At 37.9% G+C, this 21,862-nt stretch overlaps 1 protein-coding gene across 7 annotated transcripts in view; it reads left to right on the forward strand.

Moving 5' to 3' along the window:
* ATM (Serine/Threonine-kinase ATM-like protein) overlaps positions 1 to 21,862 on the forward strand; it is a 129,208-nt gene that overhangs the window by 12,961 nt on the left and 94,385 nt on the right. For 5 of the 7 annotated variants that reach the window (XM_083076654.1, XM_083076657.1, XM_083076658.1 and 2 more), the window contains 7 exons: positions 4,699 to 4,797; positions 5,865 to 5,921; positions 6,124 to 6,208; positions 6,867 to 6,941; positions 9,843 to 9,884; positions 9,956 to 10,026; positions 10,255 to 10,303. In XM_083076654.1, coding sequence (XP_082932780.1) covers positions 4,699 to 4,797; positions 5,865 to 5,921; positions 6,124 to 6,208; positions 6,867 to 6,941; positions 9,843 to 9,884; positions 9,956 to 10,026; positions 10,255 to 10,303 — 478 coding nt within the window. Of the gene's footprint in view, positions 1 to 4,698; positions 4,798 to 5,864; positions 5,922 to 6,123; positions 6,209 to 6,866; positions 6,942 to 9,842; positions 9,885 to 9,955; positions 10,027 to 10,254; positions 10,304 to 21,862 lie in introns of those variants that run through there. The other 2 variants (XM_083076660.1, XM_083076656.1) reach the window with 2 other exon arrangements.

The raw sequence follows: 21,862 nt of genomic DNA on the forward strand, positions 1-21,862 counted from the left end.
TTGATGGCATTGTATGGGCTTCCTGATGAGTACTCTTCCATTCGTGATCAGATTTTGGGATCTCCGACCGTGCCTACCTTGAACTCGGCTTGGTCCACTCTGTTGCGTGTGCCTTGCAAGTTTTCCCCTGACATACCTTCTTCAGCTCCCACTGGCGACTCCTCTGCTTTGGTTTCTCAACGTGATGATCGTCAGCGTTCTCGCAAACCGGGCAAAGGTCGTCCCAAGTGTGATCACTGTCACAAACTGGGCCACACAATTGACCGTTGCTATGTCTTACATGGTCGTCCCCCTCGCCCTACTACTGCTGTTGCCCACACTGCCTCTCCTGTCTCTACTGCATCTGGTGCTACCCCCTCTGATAGTTCTGGCTCTGGGCCCCCAGCTCTCTTCAATAACTTCCTTAAATGGTATGAAGAACGTCAAGCTTCCAATTCCACTGCTTCTGTTGCGCACACAGGCCCTTTGTTTGTTGGTCTCACTCACTCCACCTCTCTTGGCCCTTGGGTCCTAGATTCTGGTGCTACCGATCATATTTATGGTAATCGGTCTTTTTTCTCATCTCTTTCTACCTCTACTTATTTACCCTCTATCACTATGGCTAATGGTTCTCGTGCCACATCTCATGGTGTTGGTACTGTCCATCTTTCTCCTTCTCTCTCCATTGACAATGTCCTTAATGTCCCAGAGTCTCCCTTTAATTTATTACCCCTTAGTCGTCTTACTCGTTCTCTTGATTGCCTTATTTCTTTTACCAAAGATTCTGTTTTCTTACAGGATCGGAGTTCGGGACGAATGATTTGCACCGGATGTGAGTCTCATGGCCTTTATCACCTACGCACCTCTGCTCCTGTTGGTTTGGTGGCGGATTCCCCTTCCCTCATCCATGCTCAATTAGGTCATCCTAGCCTTGCCAAGCTTCAACATCTTGTACCACGTCTATCTAAGTTGTCTCATTTGTCGTGTGAGTCGTGTCAGTTAGGCAAACATAGTCGTAGTTCCTTTTCTCCGAGTGTCCACAACCGAGCATTGTCTCCTTTTGCTTTAGTTCATTATGATATTTGGGGGCCGAGTCGGGTCCCGTCCACTTTAGGATTTCTGTATTTTGTCACTTTTATTGATGATTACTCTCGATGTACTTGGCTATTTTTAATGAAATCTCGTTTCGAATTATTTTCCATATTTCAATCTTTTTATAATGAAATTTAAACTCAATTTGGTGTTTCTATTCGTACTTTTCGTAGTGATAATGTTCGTGAATACCTCTCTCACTCCTTTAAAGCCTTCATGGCTTCCCATGGCATTCTTCATCATACTTCTTGTGCATATACCCCTCAACAAAATGGGGTGAGTGAGCGCAAAAATAGACACCTAATTAAGACCACTCGCACCCTCTTACTTCATGGTCACATTCCTCAACCTTTTTGGGGCGATGCTGTTCTCACTGCTTGCTATCTCATCAATCGAATGCCATCTTCTGTCCTCAACAACCAAATACCTCACTCTATTTTATTTCCCACTCAACCGCTCCATCCTCTACCTCCTCGCGTCTTTGGATCTACGTGTTTTGTCCATAATCACAGTCCTGGTCTTGACAAACTCTCCGCTCGATCTCATAAATGTGTCTTTTTAGGGTATCCTAGGTCTCAAAAAGGGTATAAATGTTTCTCACCCTCCCTTCATCGCTACTTAATTTCAGCTGATGTCGCCTTTCTTGAGCCTTCTCTCTACTTTTCATCTACTTCCTCTTCTCTTACACCTGTCCTTGCCCCTTCACCCTTACTTCTTGTCTTTGATACTCCTCCTGTGTCTACTGTGTCACCCGACCCACCACCTCCGCCTCCACTTCAAGTTTATCATCGTCGGCAACGCTCCAACCTTCCCACCCATTGGACCCCCACCCGACTCTACTTCGGTGCCACCTCCTTCGTCTCCTCCGGCCCAACCACTTGAGTCTGACCTCCCTATTGCCCTTCGGAAAGGTAATCGTTCTACTCGTAATCCTTCCCCTCATTATATTACTCTGAGTTATCACTGGTTATCCCCCTCCCAATATACTTGTCTCTCTTCTCTTTCCTCTGTGTCTATTCCTAAAAATGTAGGTGATGCCTTGGCCCACCCTGGTTGGAGACAAGCCATGCTTGATGAACTGTGTGCTCTTCAGAACAATGGTACTTGGGATCTTGTTTCTTTGCCTCCTGGGAAGTCTGTGGTTGGATGTCGATGGATCTTCACAGTCAAGGTTGGTCCTGATGGCACCATTGATCGACTCAAAGGTCGTTTGGTCGCCAAAGGTTATACTCAAATTTTTGGATTAGACTATGGTGACACTTTCTCTCCTGTTGCCAAGATGACCTCTGTCAGATTATTCTTAGCCATGGCTGCTCTTCGCCGTTGGCCTCTCTATCAACTGGATGTTAAAAATGCCTTTCTTCATGGGGATTTGCTTGAGGAAATTTGTATGGAGCAACCTCTTGGGTTTGTTGCTCAGGGGGAGTCTTCCGGTTTGGTATGTCGTCTCCGCAAATCACTTTATGGTCTTAAGCAGTCTCCAAGGGCATGGTTTGGTAGATTCAGTACTGTAGTCCAACAATTTGGTATGACTCGAAGCGAAGCTGATTATTCGGTTTTTTATCGACATTCCACTGCTGGGTGCATCTACTTGATAATGTATGTTGATGATATTGTTCTTATTGGTAGTGATCATCATGGCATTTCTCAGATAAAACAACATCTTTGCCATCACTTTCAAACAAAGACCTTGGTAAACTTAGGTATTTCTTGGGGATTGAGGTAGCGCAATCTACAAATGGAATTGTAATATCTCAAAGAAAGTATGCATTGGATATTTTAGAGGAAACTGGGCTAATGAATTCCAAGCCCGTTGATACACCTATGGATCCTAATGCTAAACTTCTACCAAGTCAGGGGGAGCCTTTCTCAGATCCTGAGAGGTACAGAAGACTGGTTGGGAAATTGAATTATCTCACGGTAACTCGTCCTGACATCTCTTTTGCGGTTAGTGTGGTGAGTCAATTTCTCAATTTTCCATGTGCAGGACATTGGAATGCAGTCATTCGCATTCTGAAGTATATCAAAGGTGCTCCAGGAAAAGGTTTATTATATGGCTACAACAATCATACCCAAGTTGTGGGATACTTAGATGCAGATTGGGCAGGCTCTCCCTCTGACAGGAGATCCACCTCAGTTTATTGTGTCTTTATCGGTGATAACTTGATTTCCTGGAAAAGTAAGAAGCAGAATGTAGTGGCAAGGTCTAGTGCAGAAGCAGAATACCGTGCTATGGCCTCTGCTACGTGTGAGCTTATTTGGCTCAAACAGTTGCTTAAAGAACTGAGATTTGGCGAAGTTACACAGATGACTCTCATGTGATTACCAAGCTGCCCTTCATATTGCCTCAAATCCAGTATTTCACGAGAGGACCAAACACATTGAAATAGATTGTCACTTCATTCGTGAGAAGATTTTATCTGGGGACATTACTACTCAGTTTGTTAACTCTACTGATCAGTTGGCAGATGTCTTCACCAAATCATTACGGGGTCATAGGATTGATTATATTTGTAACAAGCTTGGTGCATATGATCTATATACACCAGCTTGAGGGGGAGTGTTAGATATAGTTTTTATATTATAGTTTTTTTATCTTATGGGCCTAGGCCCACTGCTTTGTATTTAAACACATCTTTTGCTTTGCAATACACAAGGAATATGTTCTCTCCATTCACCATTACTCTCAACACCTTGTATCACTGTATTCTTCCGTTCTGGTTTGCGTTGACCAGCAAGGGTTCAAGAACAATTTTACAACAATCTTTCGTTTCTTTCAAATCTTTCTTAATACCCATTTGAGATCTATCACCTTTCTCTCATTTGCTTCTAATATTCTTTAAATTCTCTAATGAAATATAGTTTGATGTATTGGTAAGATGTTTAATTGTTTGCATTATTATTTATTAGATTATTATCAATATCTTTATCTACTCGTATTCTTTTTATAGAAATGGAAACAGAGAGAAAATTTTAATAGGTCATGACTCATGATCACAATTTGGTCTGTTTGTTGTCATGAAATGTGTAATGGAGCAATTATATGTGTACAAATTTGGTGTTTACAATGATAAATAAAAATATAAGCTTTTAGTAGAAATTGAATTCTTTTTTCCCACTACCCTTTTTGTCAGTGTTTAAACTGTCGGGTTTTAAATCAATTTTGGCTTTACTGAATTTTTTGTCATCATTTTATCTTATTTTCCCATTTTCTGGTTTTGATCTTATGCTAGAATCTGTCTTGTCTTCTGTATAGTCCTTTGAATGCATCTTTTGATATAATGGGTCTGTTTGTTAAATTTTTTTTTCATTTCTCAAGAAAACACTCCTTTTTTTTATATTAGTAAAATAAGCAATTTTCTACTTTTTTGATGTGTTTGTTTAAACTTATTTTAAAAAAAAGCAGTTTTCTGTATTTTTTAAGAAGTATCTTCTATCTGCTTTTTAAAAAATGTTTTTTTAAAATCACTTTTTTTATAAACACCTTTTTTTTTTTTATATTTAATTTTTAACAAACTGGTCAAATAACACATAAGTTAATTGTGTTGTTGTGTTGTATCCTATTAATAGAGATTGTTTAAATTAAGTATCATTGTGGCAAAATCTGATGAATGATCTATGCTGTAGGAATGCTGCATTTTGTTCTCTCACTCGCAACTACCATACTCGCATTTGCAAAGATCTTTTTCTCTACTGGTTTGAAGGCATTTATATGAGCTTTGACAGGTACTTTAGGATTGGCGGGCTAAACAAAGGAACAATTTCAATGTTGGCTCCTTTTGTTGCTGTCTTATTCAAAATTATTGCTGTGGAATGAGTGGAGCTGAAAATTAGGATTTCTAATTTTATTGTCTTCCCTTTTCTTTTGATGGTGTTAAAACGTCAACCTTGTGATTTGTAATCATTAACATTTTTACTCATGCACTTTGTTTCTTTATCTGTTTATTGCATGGTTTAAAAACTGGACTGGCTGGTTCAACCAAGAACTGGTCTGTTAACTCCAAAAAATTGGCTCATCTCACAAACAGTCAAACCAGTCAAAAATCAAAATCAGCATAGAAAACTGGCTTTAACTATTACTTTTCAAAATTTATATTTTTTTAATCTCTCTTATTTTTTAATTCAATTTAAAACATTTTTAAGAAAAATGAAAGTACATATTTACAGATTACACATAGGTATACATTATTTTACCAATTATTATTATTTTTATCTTGTAAAACATAGTTTAGTCATCTATATCAATTTACAATTTTTCATATCTTGATTTCTTATAATTTTATATTATTATTATTTAAAGTATTATATAATATTAGAAATATAAATTTAGTTACTACTGGTTCAACCTCAGTTAAACCAATAAACCATGAACCAATACTTTCATCGGTTCAATTACCAGTCTAGTTTTGAAGCATTGGTTTTTATTTTTTTATTTTTCATTGTAAACATTTTTAAATCTTGAGGATTTCTTGTCTTCTTACGTATGTATCTCCCTCTTCTATTTTATAAAGTTCTTTGCTTATGATTTTTGTTTTATTCATGTACTTTTTTCTACTATACTCAAGTTACTTTTTCCCCTATCAATAATAAAAAAGTTAACATTATCTGTGGGAATATTGTGCATGCTTGGGGAGATGGATAAAGCTAATCCTAGATAATTATCTGGTTGGAATATGGACTTTCTTCAAACACTCAAATACCTTTGTCATGATTTGAATTGAATGTGTGACACATCGTTGTCAGAAAGAATGTTTATGATTATTGTTATTAAGAAAGTGGATATAATTTTGCAGAATCCTGAGTTCTGCAAATGTTGATCGGACCTATGATGGTTTGTTATGGACTCTGAGGTATGTAGCTATGCTCTACACCTTGTTCTCTTTAACACAGTTTGATTGTCTCTTGCTATGCATGTGAATAAGAGAGCAGTTCTTGTGCATCTCATAGTCTTTATAGGACTTTAATTCATTTTTACATATTATATTCAACATTTTGGTCTATTTGAATTGTTACTGTGGTTCTGAACTTATGTCTGATCTATTGCATCTAAAGGAGTTTGCAGGAACTTTCTTCTGTACTGTTGCTTCCAAATTCAAGGATGGAGATATCTTCAATGGCTTCTTCTACCTTAAGCGAAGTCTCTCTCTCCCACATACATTTTCACTGTCCTTTGATGTCTGTCACACTGTCTCCAAATTCTAATGCTAAACAATAAACATATAGTGTTGATGATGGAAAATTAACATGTGAAAATGTCATTGAGGGATTTTTTTGAATTAACATGCCTTTTCTGTTCCTTTGTTGTGTTTTTGTTTGTTTCTTGGTTATGGAGAATATCTTATCCTCCTCATTCAATATAAATTTAGTTGGCTGTTTCATGATCTGGAGAAAAACTTTCATGAATGGATTTTTTTAATCAATAAAACAAGCAATGTCAATAATATTACTTAATATATTAGTAATTAAAGATACAATAAAATGTGGTATGGACAATGGCTGGCCCCCCATGTCTGATTTATGCTAATTGAATTTTTTGAGTAATCTAATCATTCATTGGGACTCAAGGTTTGATTTAAAAATAATGTATTCCATAGTAGTTAGCCAGTCACTGGGTTTTAACAATCATGTTGTTTAGGGTTTATATATCTTATCTTTGCCAACCAAAAAAAAAAAAACAATTATGTTAAAATTGATTATTTGGTTGGGCTACTTTGAAGAATTGTTTATCTTTGTTGCATCTCCGGTATGACTTCTTGCTAAAATATTCATTGTTTTGGTGAAACTAATTTTTGCAGTTCGTCAATGGTTGGCAACTACTGTGGAGTACTATTGTGCACGGGTTACCAATTTTTAGCAATATAAATGCTCTTGTAAGTTTTTTCTTGACAGAACTATATCCTCCCATTTTTAAGTTGTTTATTGATGGGTATTAAATTAGTCCTTCCAGATATGCTTGCTATTGAGTCTTAGTGTTGGGTCCAGTTAATAGGTTACTAATTCAGATGGTTTTTTTCGAATGACTAGCTAAATTGAGAGAAATAAAATAAACCCCTAAAAGTGCAAAAGCATGGTAATCAATCTTGGATAACGGCATGTAGTGGCCAACTCTGAAAACACTAGAGTGGCTATCTGTGAAAAAGCTAGTTATATAGCATGACAACTGGTATTTTAAATATTGTAATACAAACCAAATAATTTATAATGCACAAATTCATGAACCAGAAGAAGTGCAACTACTTCTGGAATTTGAAGGGGAATCAACTTGTTGCTGATTAGAGTCATTACAGATTCATAATTGCAAGGTAAACCTTGAAGAAGAGCATTAAGATGTTATTGGGGAGTAGCAGGATCTTCAATTGAATAGAGATAACTAGTGCTTTGATGTGAGTGACAAATTCTGCCATGGTTTTACCTTTGAGAGTTGTATTGCATGATTCAGTATGCAATTGGTATGCTCGAGCTTGCATGTGTTTTAAAGTGCTCATGGAATTTTTCCTAGAGTTCCAAGGAGTTAATGCAACAAATGATTGGTGTGAGTATACTACTTGTCAAAGTCTATTGAAGCCAAGAGAGGAGCAGCTAAGCTTTCTGTTCCCAGGCTTGGTATGCAGGGTTGACAGATCCATTAGTGAGATTGTCTTCAGAAGGAAAACATGAAGGAATATGTGGATTAACTATGATGGAATATGTGGGTTAACTATATAAGAATGTAGCTTGTGGCCTTTGATGACGGATTCAGTTTGCTGTCGCCAAAGCAGGAAATCATCTTAAGTGGGTATCTCAGTAATTGTATGAGAGAAGGTGAGTGGTGCGAGTGAAGGAAGGATCAGAGTGGAAGTGGAATGTGGTGGGGACGGTTGTGGAGTCAGAGGATTTGCCATCATGAACTGAGGTTTTAGACTCTTGATAGTCGATACCCCATATTAGAAATGTAGCAGCAGAGAAAATTGAACTGTTTCATATTATTAAATATGTGGGAAATACAATTGTGCCGAGCTTCTGTACATCCTAATTATGTATAAGAGAAGATACAGCTTATTATGAATACACTTGAGTTAGTTATAACCAACAAGAAGTCAGTTATAACTAGCTAACAGAAAGCTAGAACAGAAAAACATAAAACATAAAATACAGAACATAGTAGTCAATCTTGGATAGCGGAGTGGAGTGGTTGACCCCAAAAGTGGGATAGCAGGATTGCGAATAGCGGGATGACTGCTATTCTAATATTGTATTTATATATTAAATATATATATATACGTATATATATATATATATATATATATATATATAAGCTAAAAAACAGAAAAATAACTCTAAATTCATGCATTAATCATTTTTAATAATAAAAGTTCATAGTATTCAAACAAAACATAAGTCATAACATAAAATGTGTAGAAAACAACATGCTAAAGCTCTAAGTAACTAAAAAAGTAAACATTAAAGTTCAATCTTCTTCCTTGTCAAGATTAATGGTGTGGGATTGGGACCAGCAGCTCCAGCCCCTGAGCTCTGATTTTATGATTGATTAGCATTTGGTTGAGTCATTGTTTTGTTGATCACCAAAGAACAAAAATGCCCAAATAAAAAAATGAAAAGAAAAAAGAGAAAGAAATGGAACAGTAAAAAGAAAAAAGGAAAGTGAAAGAAGGAAAGCACAAGAATGTCGGAGAAGAGAAAAAAAGAGAAGAGAAGAAAGAAAAAGATAAGAAAAAAGAAAGAAGATGAACAGAGAAAAAAGAGAAAAAATACCGATGATTGGAGATGAGGAATAGAGAAGACGAACAAAGAGTTCGAGAAGACAAATGGAGAGAGTTGGAAAAGACGAACAAAGAGAGAGCCGGAGAAGAGAATGAGAGAGTCATAGAGTGTTAGGGAAGTTTGCACTCAATATAAAAGGAGAAGGGACTTTCGGTTTAGGGCAAACTGTGTAGAGAGAGATTCGAATGAAAAGGCAAAAATACCCTAATTTAATGAGATATCTTTTGATATTTTAAATTGTCTCTTTGCTCTACCATGATTTCCATCACTCCGCTCCATCGTGTTGTGTCAACTCTGGCCGCTATATAAATCCACTCCGCTCCAAGGTCCCTGTAGTGGCATGGAACTTCCTTGCCGCCACAATCGCTATTGACTACTATGATACAAAATATAGAAATACAAAATGGAATTGATTTTCTCTTACATATGTAAAAGATGTTTGGTTACATCTTAACATTTATAGGAATATTTTTCAAAATTCAAAATCATTTAAATAAATAAATAAAAATGGAAGTTACAAGTGAGATAGAAAATAAATTTTCATATTTTCATGGGAATATCACTTTCTCACCCCTTATCATGTGAATAAAATTTGGCTAAAACATGAGAATGTAACTTCCCTAGGAATAAAAGATACCTAAGAATGTTTTTGCACAACCTTCTAACAAACATGGAAATTTATTCCCTCCTTCATAAACCTGGTAATGGACGAAGATGACGTGAAACAAGCGTCCTGTAGTTGCATGCTTTTTGCTGATGATATAGTTTTGATTAATGAAAGGGAAGTAGCTAGCTTTAGATTTGAGCTTCATAGACAAACTTTTGGAAACAAAGAGTTTCCACTAAAGTATGAGTAAGACAATATACACATTACAATTTCATGGATATTTTATTCTTTATCATCATCAGCATTATTGTTATTACTATTTATGTTATAAATTATAAATTGTTTCTCTCTGCTATTTTTGTATAAGTTTTCATTTTAATTTGACAAGGACATGATGATGCAGGTTGATGCTGCTTTGGTGCTGCTTAGTAATATAATCTCAAATGTGAGCTATATATATTATATTAATCAAGAATACTATTAATTATAAATATTACATCACATGCTTCTATCCAGGATTTTGTAAATACATGCGTGATACCTCAAGATGTGTGGGACCTTCAGTTTTTCAAAAGACCAACATCAATGTAAGTGTCTTTTACCTTGATTACATCTCATGCAACATATGGTTTTAAGGTTGCTACTGAATAAATGGAAGCATAACATTTGAGTCAATAAATAAAATTAGTCATAAATTATTGCACTTGTATCAAAGAACTAGTTGGACCTCAACTCAAGTGCTCAAAATTAAAATTAAAACCCTAAACATGATGTTACTGCATTCTTATTCAGTTCACACTTTGCCTTTTATGCAGATCCATCTTGTATTTCTTCTCATGTTACTTTTCACGAAAAAATTCTCATGTAAGTTGCTAACCAAGCATCATACTTTTTTTTTTTTGTGTCATTAATGTACTTGATGATAGATTTGGAGTTGGCTTATAGGCTTAAGTTTATATTGAATTGACATCAGCACAGATATACCATCCGTTAGTCAGTGATAGGATAATAACAATGACATCCCTTTTGTTAGGGGGTGAGTAAAGTACGAGTTGTTTCAACAAGATGTCTTTTTTTTTCAGTCATTCTGTCTTGTTAGAGGGTGTGAATCTCTGTAAAAGTATTCTTTTGCATTGTAACATTGTAAAACTTTAATTGGCTTGCCAAACTAATGACTTTTGATAGTCTATGAGAAAAGGAGTAAAAAGGTAACACCAGAGACAGTAGTGGCAGGAGGAACACATGGATGGAATTGAGGAAAGAGAAAGAGAAATAACTATGTAACATGTGGCAAGGGGAGTGAGGGAGAAGGGATTTGGGAATCATTAATGAGGAGATATAAGAATTATATGAAAAGGGTGTGGGTAATTGGGTTGGGGGTAACTGAGCATTTGCAAAGAATCATTGAGGAATCGGGCCTTTCTCACTACAGTTTTTCTTCTTCCATTTTTAGTTGTAAGGAGCTTGGCTCCAAGTTAAGATTTCAGTCTTAATATAGTTTATGTTTTAAATACTGTAATACAGGTTCTTTCCTCTAGATTCGGTGACTACTTTTGTATAAATAATACTTCTATTAGAATTGGTCTATAATAAAGACAATAAATGTGACAGTAAAGAAAAGAATAAAACATAATCTACATTACTATTCTACATATATAATTAAGGAGTAAAACTATACTCCAATAGTCCCCCGCAAGCTCAAGTAGGATGAGGTGACTCGACTAGTTGAAGCTTGGATCGAAGAACACAGAACCGCGCCGGAGAGAGAGCTTTTGTGAGAACATCATCACATTGATCTATGGCTGGAACATGCACAACTTGAAGATGCTTGGCAGCTACTTTTTCTCGAACGAAGAACAGATCTAATTCCATGTGCTTGGTGCGAGCATGAAGAACAAGATTGTGAGCAAGGGCCACTGTACTTAAGTTGTCACAGAAAATGATTGGAGGTGAATGACGAACTTTAAGTTCAGAGAGCAAGGTTTGTATCCAAGTAACTTCAGCTGTGGCAAGAGCAAGGCTTCTATATTCTGCTTCAGTGCTGGAACGAGCAACAACAGGTTGCTTTTTGGACCACCAGGACACAAGATTTGTTCCAAGAAAGATAGAGGCTCCTGACGTAGATCTTCTATCATCAGGATCAGACGCCCAGTCTGCATCACAGTAGGCGTGAATGGATAAAGGGGAGTTGGATGGAGCTGGCTGCAAATGGAGACCCCAAGAGGTAGTACCCTTTAGATAGCGGAGAATATGTTTAACAGTTGACCAATGATGGGCAAGAGGATGAGACATGAATTGATAGACTTTGTTTACTGAGAAGCTAATCTCGGGTCGTGTTATGGTAGCATATTGTAATGCACCAACGATTGAACGGTAGAGAGACACGTCTAGAAAATCTTCAGTGCCAACTTTTGAAAGTTTGCAGCCACTAACCATTAGAGAGGAAAAAGGTTTTGAGGCTTCCATATCTGTGCGGTTTAAGAGATCCCGAATATATTTGCTTTGAGTGAGGATGAGAGAGCCATCAGATTGTGTTTTTACTTCAATGCCTAGAAAGTAATCAAGATCACCAAGATCTTTAAGGGAAAAGGTGGAGTGAAGTTGAGAAACAAGTGTATGAAGAAGTGTTGAATCATTGCTAGTGATGATAATGTCATCTACATATACCAAGATGTAGATGACACTATTGGCATGTGAGTAGACGAACAAGGATGGATCACACTTGCTTGCTTGAAAGTTAAACTGCAGTAGAGTTGATTTTAACTTTTCAAACCAAGCACGGGGTGCTTGTTTGAGTCCATAGATGGCTTTGTGCAGTTTACAGACAAGGTTTTTATCAGAAGCTTCAAATCCAGGGGGTTGAGTCATATATACTTCTTCATCAAGGGTGCCATTTAAAAAGGCATTATTGATGTCTAGTTGTTGAAGAGGCCAATGATGGGTTAAGGCAAGAGTAAGGATAAGGCGAATAGTGACAAGTTTGATGACAGGTGCGAAGGTTTCATTATAGTCAAATCCAAATTGTTGATTGAACCCCTTAGTCACAAGACGGGCTTTGTATTTTTGGACAGTGCCATCAGGATTTTCTTTGATACAAAAGACCCATTTACAGCCTATGGCTGTTCTGTGTGGGGGTAGATGAACTAGAGACCATGTGTCATTACTAAGTAGGGCGTTGTATTCTGTCTGCATTACAGCAGACCAAGTTGAATTGGATAAGGCTTGTTTGATTGTTTTGGGTTCAACATGGGTTAATAGAAGTGTGGGTTGAAGACGGGGTTTGACAATGCCATCTTTTGCTCTTGTTGTCATAGGGTGAACATTGCAAGGATGAATGAATGGTTGTGTAGCAGATTCAGGAACAGGTGAGGTGGGGACGGATAGATTGGTTGGAGAAGTACCCGTGGGAATGGCTTGAGAGGATCCAGATGACATATTTGGTGAGGTTGCAGGTGTGTAAGGCTCGGCTTCCATAGTGGGTGGCATTTGATTAGCGGGAATTGAGTTGGATTCGTGTGAGGGCATTGGTGAGGGGTAGGGTGCAGATGTTTGAGTGTGGGTCACAGTAAGAGGAACCTGAATCGAGCTTTGAGAAGCATGGCTAGTGGTCGGAGAGAAGAGATCCTGGTAGGGAAATTTAGTTTCATTAAATATAACATCTTTAGAGACATAGAGACGCCCATCAGCGGCAAGGAACTTGTAGCCTTTGTGAGATGTTGAGTACCCCAGAAAAACACATTCTTGTGATCGAAATTAGAGTTTGTTGTGGTTGTAAGGCCTAAGATGTGGAAAACAAGAGCAGCCAAAGACTTTGAGAAAGTGATAATCCAGGTTTTGGTGGAAAAGTTTGTAATAGGGAACCACATTTTGAATAGAGGAAGAGGGAAGTCGATTGATTAGATAAACGCTAGTGAGGAAGGCACGATCCCAGAATTCCATAGGCAAATTAGCTTGGGCTAACAGGGTGAGGCCAAGTTCAACAATGTGCCTATGCTTTCGTTCAACAACCCCATTTTGATCATGAGTGTGTGGGCATATGGGACGATGTTGAATGCCAGCATCATTGAGATACGCTGTAAAGGGGCGAAATTCACCACCCCAATCCGTTTGTAAGGCTTTGATCGGTTGGTTGTATTGATTCTTAACCATAGTATGAAACTGCTTAAAAACATTAAGAGTTTGGGCTTTGTTTTTGAGAAGATAGATCCATGTAAAACGTGTGTGGGCATCAACAAAGGTGAGATCATAGTAGTCAATCCCGGATAGCGGCGCGGAGCGGCCGACCCTAAAACTGGGATAGCGGGATGACGCGGAGCGGGATAACCGCTATTTAAATATTAATTTATATATATTAAATAATTAATAATATATATATAAAAGCTAAAAAAACAAAAATAATTAATAATATATATATATATAGAATCAGAAATTTAAAAAAATATGCTGCTGAAATAGAAATAGAATTTTCTGAAATTAAAAATAAAATTTTCTGAATTAAATTTAATCAGAAATTAAAAATAAAATTTGCTGAATTAAATTTAATCAGAAATTAAAAATAAAATTTTCTGAATTAAATTTAATCAGAAATTAAAAATAAATTTTTCTGAATTAAATTTAATTAGAAATTAAAAATTAAATTTGCTGAATTAAATTTAATCAGAATTTAAAAATAAAATTTGTTGAATTAAATTTAATCAGAATTTAAAAATAAAATTTGTTCAATTAAATTAAATCAGAAATTAAAAAAAAATCAGTTGAAATAATTTAATAAATAATTAAAAAAAAAATATGTTGCATGTTGCATAAAAGGCATCCTCGAAGGAGAATAGAAGGAGAATAGAGACAAACGCGCGTCGGAGCTTGCGGCCACGTCGGAGCTGCGTCGGACCTGGAGGCGCGTCGGAGTCCGAGGTGCGTCGGAGCTGGAGGCGCGTCGGCGATGGAGGTGCGTCGGAGTCGGAGTTCGTCGGAGCTGCACGCTGCACGCACGATAGCCAGAGAAGAAGAAAGGGAGAGACGAAAGGAGGGGTTTGGTTTGGATGAGTCTGAAATCGCGAGAGGGAAGTGGAGGATTAGGGCAAAAAAACCCCATTGAAAAGACCGACTTACCCTTAATGAAGGGTAAGTCTGAAATCGCGCCGCGATTCCGCGATTTGGGCCGCTCCGCTCCTCCTCCGACGCGGCCGCTCCAGCCGCTACACAAATCCGCTCCGCTCCAGCAGCCAGATTGCGGGGTGAGGCCGCTCCGCTCCGGAGCGCCGCGATAGCGGCCGCTCCGGCCGCTATTGACTACTATGGGTGAGATAATATTGATAGCCACATGTAGACGTGGCTGGTGCAGGTCCCTATAAATCACTGAAAATTAATTCAAAAGGTGTGGTGTAAACGGTTTTGGACAGACTTGAGGGTAATCTATGAGGTTTGCCAAGACAACAAGAAGAACAAAAATCTGAATCAATATTGTTTATAGATTGAATGTTGAAGTTTCGGAACACAAGTTTCATTACATCAACATTAGGATGACCTAATCTAGAATGCCAAGTGGCAAAAGAAACAGATTTGTGGCCGGCAATGTTAACGGAGGGAGATGTAGCAGTTTGAAAACACTGGACAGGTTGTTTGCTGGTGGCAGGAAGCAAAGCAGGGAATTGATACAGACCATCCGGACTAACCGAGCCTTGGAGAAGGATTTCTTTAGTATCCTGTGATTTTACCAAGCAAACGGAAGGGTGAAATTCAAAAAAGACAGAATTGTCTTTTGAAAATTGACTAACACTGATTAGGTTTTTGGTAATGGAGGGAACAAACAGTAGATTGTTGAGAGCAAAATGAAAATTAGGATTTTTCGGGGAGGGAAAAGTAGTGACACCTGTGGAATTAATATGAAGACCCTGTCCATTACCAACGTGAATTTGATCTGGTCCTTCAAAAGGAGTAAACTGTTGAATATTTTGAGAGACATTGGTTACATGGTTTGAAGCCCCAGAGTCCGGATACCAAGTGTTGTTACCCGAGGAGGAAGATGAGGCAATCATGGCTTGAGGTTGAGCATGTGAGGAGGCAAAGTGAACTTGTGGGGGGGGGGGGTTGTGGTTTGGGTCCAAGAATGCCATGTTGGTGGGGTGGAGGGTGAGCATGTTGGTGGCCTGGAACAGTTTGACTGTTGTACCAGGAACCCGCATCAGTATTGTGGTTAGTAGAGGGAAACGTGGGTGCATTCAGTGGGGAGGTTGGGACAAAAGTCTCATCAAATCTGTAGTAACAAGAAGAAGCAACATGTCCATAGCGATGGCAGACCTAGCATTGGAATCCAACAAATCTACCTCGTCCGTGACCAGCACGATTAGGAAAACGTACACCACGAAAATTTGTGCGACCCCCGCGACGTTGTGCAAATTGAGGTCGAGGTTCTTGGTGAGCAAGATTTGCTTGTGGGTGCGAGAAAGAGGGATCAGGGTTGGGGGTAGTAACATTGATAGATGCAACAACTTTCTTTTTGAATTTGTCAAGGCGAGATTCATGGCCAAGAAGCAAGGTCTCTATGAGAGAAAGAGTTGAGAGAATTTCAGTAGATTGTATTATTGATGAAAAACAAGATAGTGATATCTGTGAGATACAAGGTTGTCAAAAATCGGTTATAACGGGGTTATAACGGAAAAAACGGAACGGTTTGAGCTTAAACCGCCATTCGCCATCCGTTATATGAAAGCTTTATGGCGGTTTCCGCCGTTTTCGATATGGCGGCCGCCATGGTCATGGCGCCATGAAGGTGTATAACGGGCATGGCGATCATGACGGTTTTTTTTAAAAAAAAAACTTATTTTTGGGCTTTGAAACAGGCCCAAATGGAGTGAGCCCTAGGTTAGTGCTTGTCTCTGCGTCTCATCTCTCTTCTCCCTCACAGTCGCGACTCTTTGCACCTCAAGAGGAGCTCATGCCCTAAGCATCACCGGTGACCTTCGTTCCTTGAAACGCGACACTTATGGCACTTACGCAGTACTCCGGCCACTTGAAACGCAGCGACTGCGGCAGCCCAACACTTCGACCAGCAACCACGAAGTGCGAACAACACTTACGGAAGTCGAAACTGCCCCTAATCACCTCCGTTCACCACCCCTTTGTCACCTTTCTGGCCGGCGACCTGACCCCTTTTTCAGTTTTAATCCTACTGTTTTTCTTTCCAGTTTTAATCTTCCTAAAACCTTTTTTTTTTTTTTCAGTTTTAAATTTTAATCCAGTTTTAAAACCCCACACCAAATCCCTTCCAGTTTTAGTCCTCTTTTTATTTTTTTAGTTTAAAACCTTTTTTTTCTCAGTTTTAAATTTTAATCCTCTTTTTAATTTTTCCTACTCCTTTGAGTCTTTTGTTAATGAATTCATTGTTGTATCTGCAGCAACAATTTTTTAATCCTAATTCTTCTACCAATTGGGTCAATTTAAATTTCTATTTTATTCTAAATTCTAAACTAACATTGAGTGCCTATTTTATTATTGTTCTTTTTCTTATTTTTAGGACAATGTCTAGCAATCCAATTCCAAGCCAAAGTCAAACATCCTCAATCTCTGTTAAGAGAACAAACATAGGATGGAAACATTGTCATCCTACCAAAGAGAATGATACCAATGAAACTATCTGCAATTATTGTAAAAAAATCATGAAAGGAGGAATTACAAGAGCAAAGCAACATTTAATGGGAAAGAAGGGAAATGTTGCACCTTGTCAAAGTGTTCCACAAGAGGTTAAAGATGAGTTGTGGGCACTTGAGAAAAATAAGAAGATGAAAGAAAGTGAGTCATGTCAAAGAGTAATGGAAGATGTGACTCTTGGTAGTGAAGATACATTGGAGGGAGATTTAAGAGAATTAGAAGTTGAGACACTTGGGGCCAATGAAAGGAAGAAGGTTGATATGAAAAAGGGGCCTATTGACCTTTTTTGTAAATGTCCGGAAACAGCAATTGCAAAAAACAAGAAGGAGAAATTGAAGCAAATAAGTATAAGGGTGAGTTGTGACAAGGAAGCTACAGCAAGGGTCCACCAATATATAGCCCGGTTTTGGTATCAAGCTGGACTATCTTTTAATATGATCAAATTGGAGAGCTTTCATGACATGGTTGCAGCTATTGGGTCTTTTGGACCACATTTGCGACCTCCATCTTATCATGATATAAGAGTTCCACTTCTCCAAAAAGAGATGGAGCATACTGAAAAATTGATGAAGAGTCAAAAGGAACATTGGGCTAGTTTTGGATGTTCCATCATGTCAGATGCTTGGACGGACAAGAAGCAAAGATGCATTATTAATTTTTTGGTGAACTCTTCTGTAGGGACAATGTTCATTAAATCTGTTGATGGGTCTAATTTTGTGAAGACCGGAGAAAAGCTATTTGAATTACTAGACTCTATTGTTGAGGATATTGGGGAGGAAAAAGTTGTCCAAGTTATCACAGACAATGGGAGTAATTATGTTCTTGCTGGCAAGATGTTGGAAGCAAAAAGGAAGAAAATTTTTTGGACCCCATGTGCAGCCCATTGCATAGATTTAATGTTGGAGGATATTGGGAAGCTTCCAAATATCAAGAAAACAATTCAACGGGCAATTTCTCTTGTTGGCTTTATTTATAGCCATTCAAGCACCCTAAGTTTGTTAAGGTTTTATACAAACAAAAGGGAGCTAGTGAGACATGCGGTGACTCGATTTGCAACATCTTTTCTTTCTTTGGAAAGGATCCACCAAGAAAAATCAAATTTAAGAAAGATGTTTGTTTCAGATGAGTGGAATTCAAACAAATTATCAAAGGAAGCAAAAGGAAGAGAAGTATGTAAAACTGTTTTGATGCCTTCTTTTTGGAGGAATGTAGTGTACATACTTAAAGTCATGGCACCTCTTGTAAAAGTACTCAGACTTGTTGATGGTGCGAAAAAGCCAGTTATGGGCTATATATATGAAGCTATGGATAAGGCAAAGGAGGCTATTATGAAGTCTTTCAATAACAATGAGACTAAATATAAAGCTGTGTTTGAAATTGTTGATAGAAGATGGGATGATCAGCTTCATCGCCCATTACATGCAGCTGGTCATTTTTTGAATCCAGAGATGTATTATGACAACCCTCAAATGGAATTTGATAGTGAGATTATAAGAGGGTTTTATGCAAGCATGAATAAGTTGGTAGGAGATTTGCAAGTGGAGCAAAAAATCATGATGGAGCTACACACTTATAAACCTTTCTTTTGACTTTATAGCTCAATGGTGGAGACTTTATGGTTCATCAACCCCCAATTTACAACAACTAGCCATAAAGATATTGAGCTTGACTTGTAGTTCATCCGGTTGTGAACGTAATTGGAGCGTCTTTGAGCAAGTAATTAATTTGCTTTTGAAGAGTCTTATTAGTTCCAAATATTTTAAAATGTTTACTTAATTATTTAATTTAATGTTGCAAATTCATACTAAGAGAAGAAATAGGCTTGATCATAAAAAATTACATGACTTGGTCTATGTTAAGTATAATCAAGCACTCATGCGAAGATACAACCTTAAGGATGAAGTTGATCCCATTAGCCTTAATGATATTGATGAATGTAATGAATGGCTGGTTGGAGAGATGGATGGGGATGATGATGATGAAGTTGAAGCTCTAGATGAGAGGGTTTTTGGTGGAAATGACCCACTTACTTGGAATCAAGTTTATGATGCTTCAGGGGTTGGAGAGCCTCTAATGTATACTAGGCGTAACAAAAGGAAGCAACCTCCAAGTGGGGAAGGAGCATCATCTAAAAGAGCCAAAGGAGTGTCTTCTTCAACTAGGAAAGGAAAAGGAAAAGTTGTTGAAGTTGTTGAAGAAGATTCAGAAGATATTAGTGAGGAGTTAGAGGAAGAATTTCCAAATATTAACTTTGACAATTCAGAAGGTGAAGAAGTTGAAGGCTATGCCCCTTTGGCATTCAATGAAGAGAATGATTACATTGAGGAAGAGGAGGAGAATGATGATGATGAGGAGGATGATTAGATTAGCAAAATGCTTCTTGTACTCTTGTTTTTCTATGTTTTTTGTTGTGTTTTAATCAATTATGTTATGAGACAATGAGTTATGGTATTGTTGTTATGATATTTAAGTATTTAAGTTGATATTATATTGGTTTTAATTTAGTTTTGTTGCTTGTTATTTATTGTTTTGCTGTTTTTTTTGTATATAATATATATATAAATATTTTTTTTTTATTTTTATTTTTGTCCGCCATGACGTCCGCCATAGTCTGCCATGGCATCCGCCATAGAGTTATAAAGGATTTCTGGCCTCACCGCCATAGACTGTTATTCGCCATCGATAACCTTGGTGAGATATCACTTACATATATAGACCTAACAAATCTAACCAACTTGATGAGTTGGCAACTCTTAACAGAAAACAGAAAATATACAATATCAATACAATAAAATAATAAAAGTATTTATTATCCTAGTCTCTTCTCTAATACACCCCCCACAAGCTCAAGGGGATGAAACATAGCAGATGGATCAACAACATTGAGCTTGGAACACAGAAACAAAAATCTTTTGGGCGACAGTGCCTTGGTTAAAACATTTGCATATTGATGCTGAGCAGGGACATGCGAGACAACAAGAGCTTTACTGATGACTTTTTCTCGAACAAAAAAGATATCAAGTTCCATATGCTTAGATCTTGAGTGTAGAACTGGATTGTGAGACAGTGCTACTGTGCTTTGATTATCACAAAGCACTATAGGAGTGTTTAGGTGAACTTTCAGTTCCTTTAGAAGGGATTGGATCCACAAGACCTCAGTTACTGCTTGAGCTAAAGCTCGATATTCAGCTTCAGTGCTTGACCTTGCAACAAGCAACTGTTTCTTGGACCACCAAGACACCATATTAGGACCAAGGTAAATGCAGGCTGCCGAAGTAGATCCCCTATCATTGGGATCAACTGCCCAATCAGCATCAGTAAAGGCTGTAAGATTGAAGGAAGAAGTTGAGCGAGCAGTAGCAAACACCAAACCATGTTTAATAGTTCCTTTGAGATACCTAAGTATCCTTTTAACCACTTTCCAATGTTCCTCCATTGAAGAGCACATGAACTGACTCACCTTATTAACACTAAAAGCAATCTCAGGTCGTGTAATTGTGGCATATTGCAATGCACCAACTACAGACCTATACAAAGTAGGATCATCAAACAAGGTTCCCGCTTTAGCAAGTTGCTGACCACCAATCATAGGAGTGGATATTCCCTTAGAGTCTTCCATTTTTACCTTGGTAAGAAGATCAGAAATGTATTTTTGTTGAGATAACAGTAACCGCCCGTCAGAAAGTGACTTGACTTCAATACCCAAGAAGTAGTCCAAGGTACCAAGATCTTTGAGAGAAAAAATTTCATTGATACTCCAGCGACTCCAGTGCGGTTGTCAACTCTGTCCATGTTTTCACTGCCGAAAGACGTTGTAACATTTGAAACCATGGTACAACATCCTTATCAAAGTGAATTGCAGCAATATCCACTCGATCAACATCTGGTGTGTGGTGATAATCAAAAAATTTTTCAGCCTTAAAAATCCACTCCAACACCGAAGAATGGCCATCAAAATGCGGAAAACCCAGGGAAATGTCTTTAACATGGAACGCATTACGTAATGGAGTGCCTCCACAATTCGAGTTGGTCGACGGAGAACCACTATTAAACTGATGTTGTGAATGTGTTTGCACGAGTCGGTCCAAAGATTGCTGGATCAAATCCATGCGAGATTGTGCTTCATTTTGGACTTGTTTAGTATGAGCGCGCTGTTCACGATCGCGAAGCTCCAAGAGGTCCATCAACTTCTTGATATCCGCCGCTTGACCACGAATTTCAGTTTGCAATTCTTTCAGACGAGTGTTCTCAACCATGGCGTCAATGAAAGCACCAATGAAACAGTATTTTTATAGTATAATGATCTATAAACAGCAACTGAATAGTCTGGAATTGAAATGAATATATTCGGAATGAAACAACAAAATAATCTCAACAACTACGATTCAAAGAAATGAGACAACAGTTATTGAAATTCCAAATGTTCGTCAGCAACCACGGCCATGCAGAACCTGATCAAAATGATGAGAAGAAAGTTTAGAATTGCCAGAAAATGAATAGAGAGCTTCAGAGAGAATTGAGGAAATCATACCACACACACGTCCCATCACTGCACAAAGTCCTTCCATAAAACATTCTCTCTCCGTTGCCTCACGCTTTTCCTAAGGCCCTCATCTTGCAGATCACTTGCCACGTGGTTTTTTTGCATAACAACCTTTCCCTCCTTGTCTCTCTCTTCAACATTTCCCGAGCACGTTACAGTTGATCAATTAATTTTTGCAACAAGGAGGGAGAATTGCCAGTGAGGATAATGTCGTCCACGTAAACAAGCATGTA

Source organism: Cajanus cajan, chromosome 6, assembly GCF_000230855.2.
Source record: "Cajanus cajan strain Asha chromosome 6, NIPB_CcT2T_4, whole genome shotgun sequence".
Classification (NCBI taxonomy): Eukaryota; Viridiplantae; Streptophyta; class Magnoliopsida; order Fabales; family Fabaceae; genus Cajanus; species Cajanus cajan.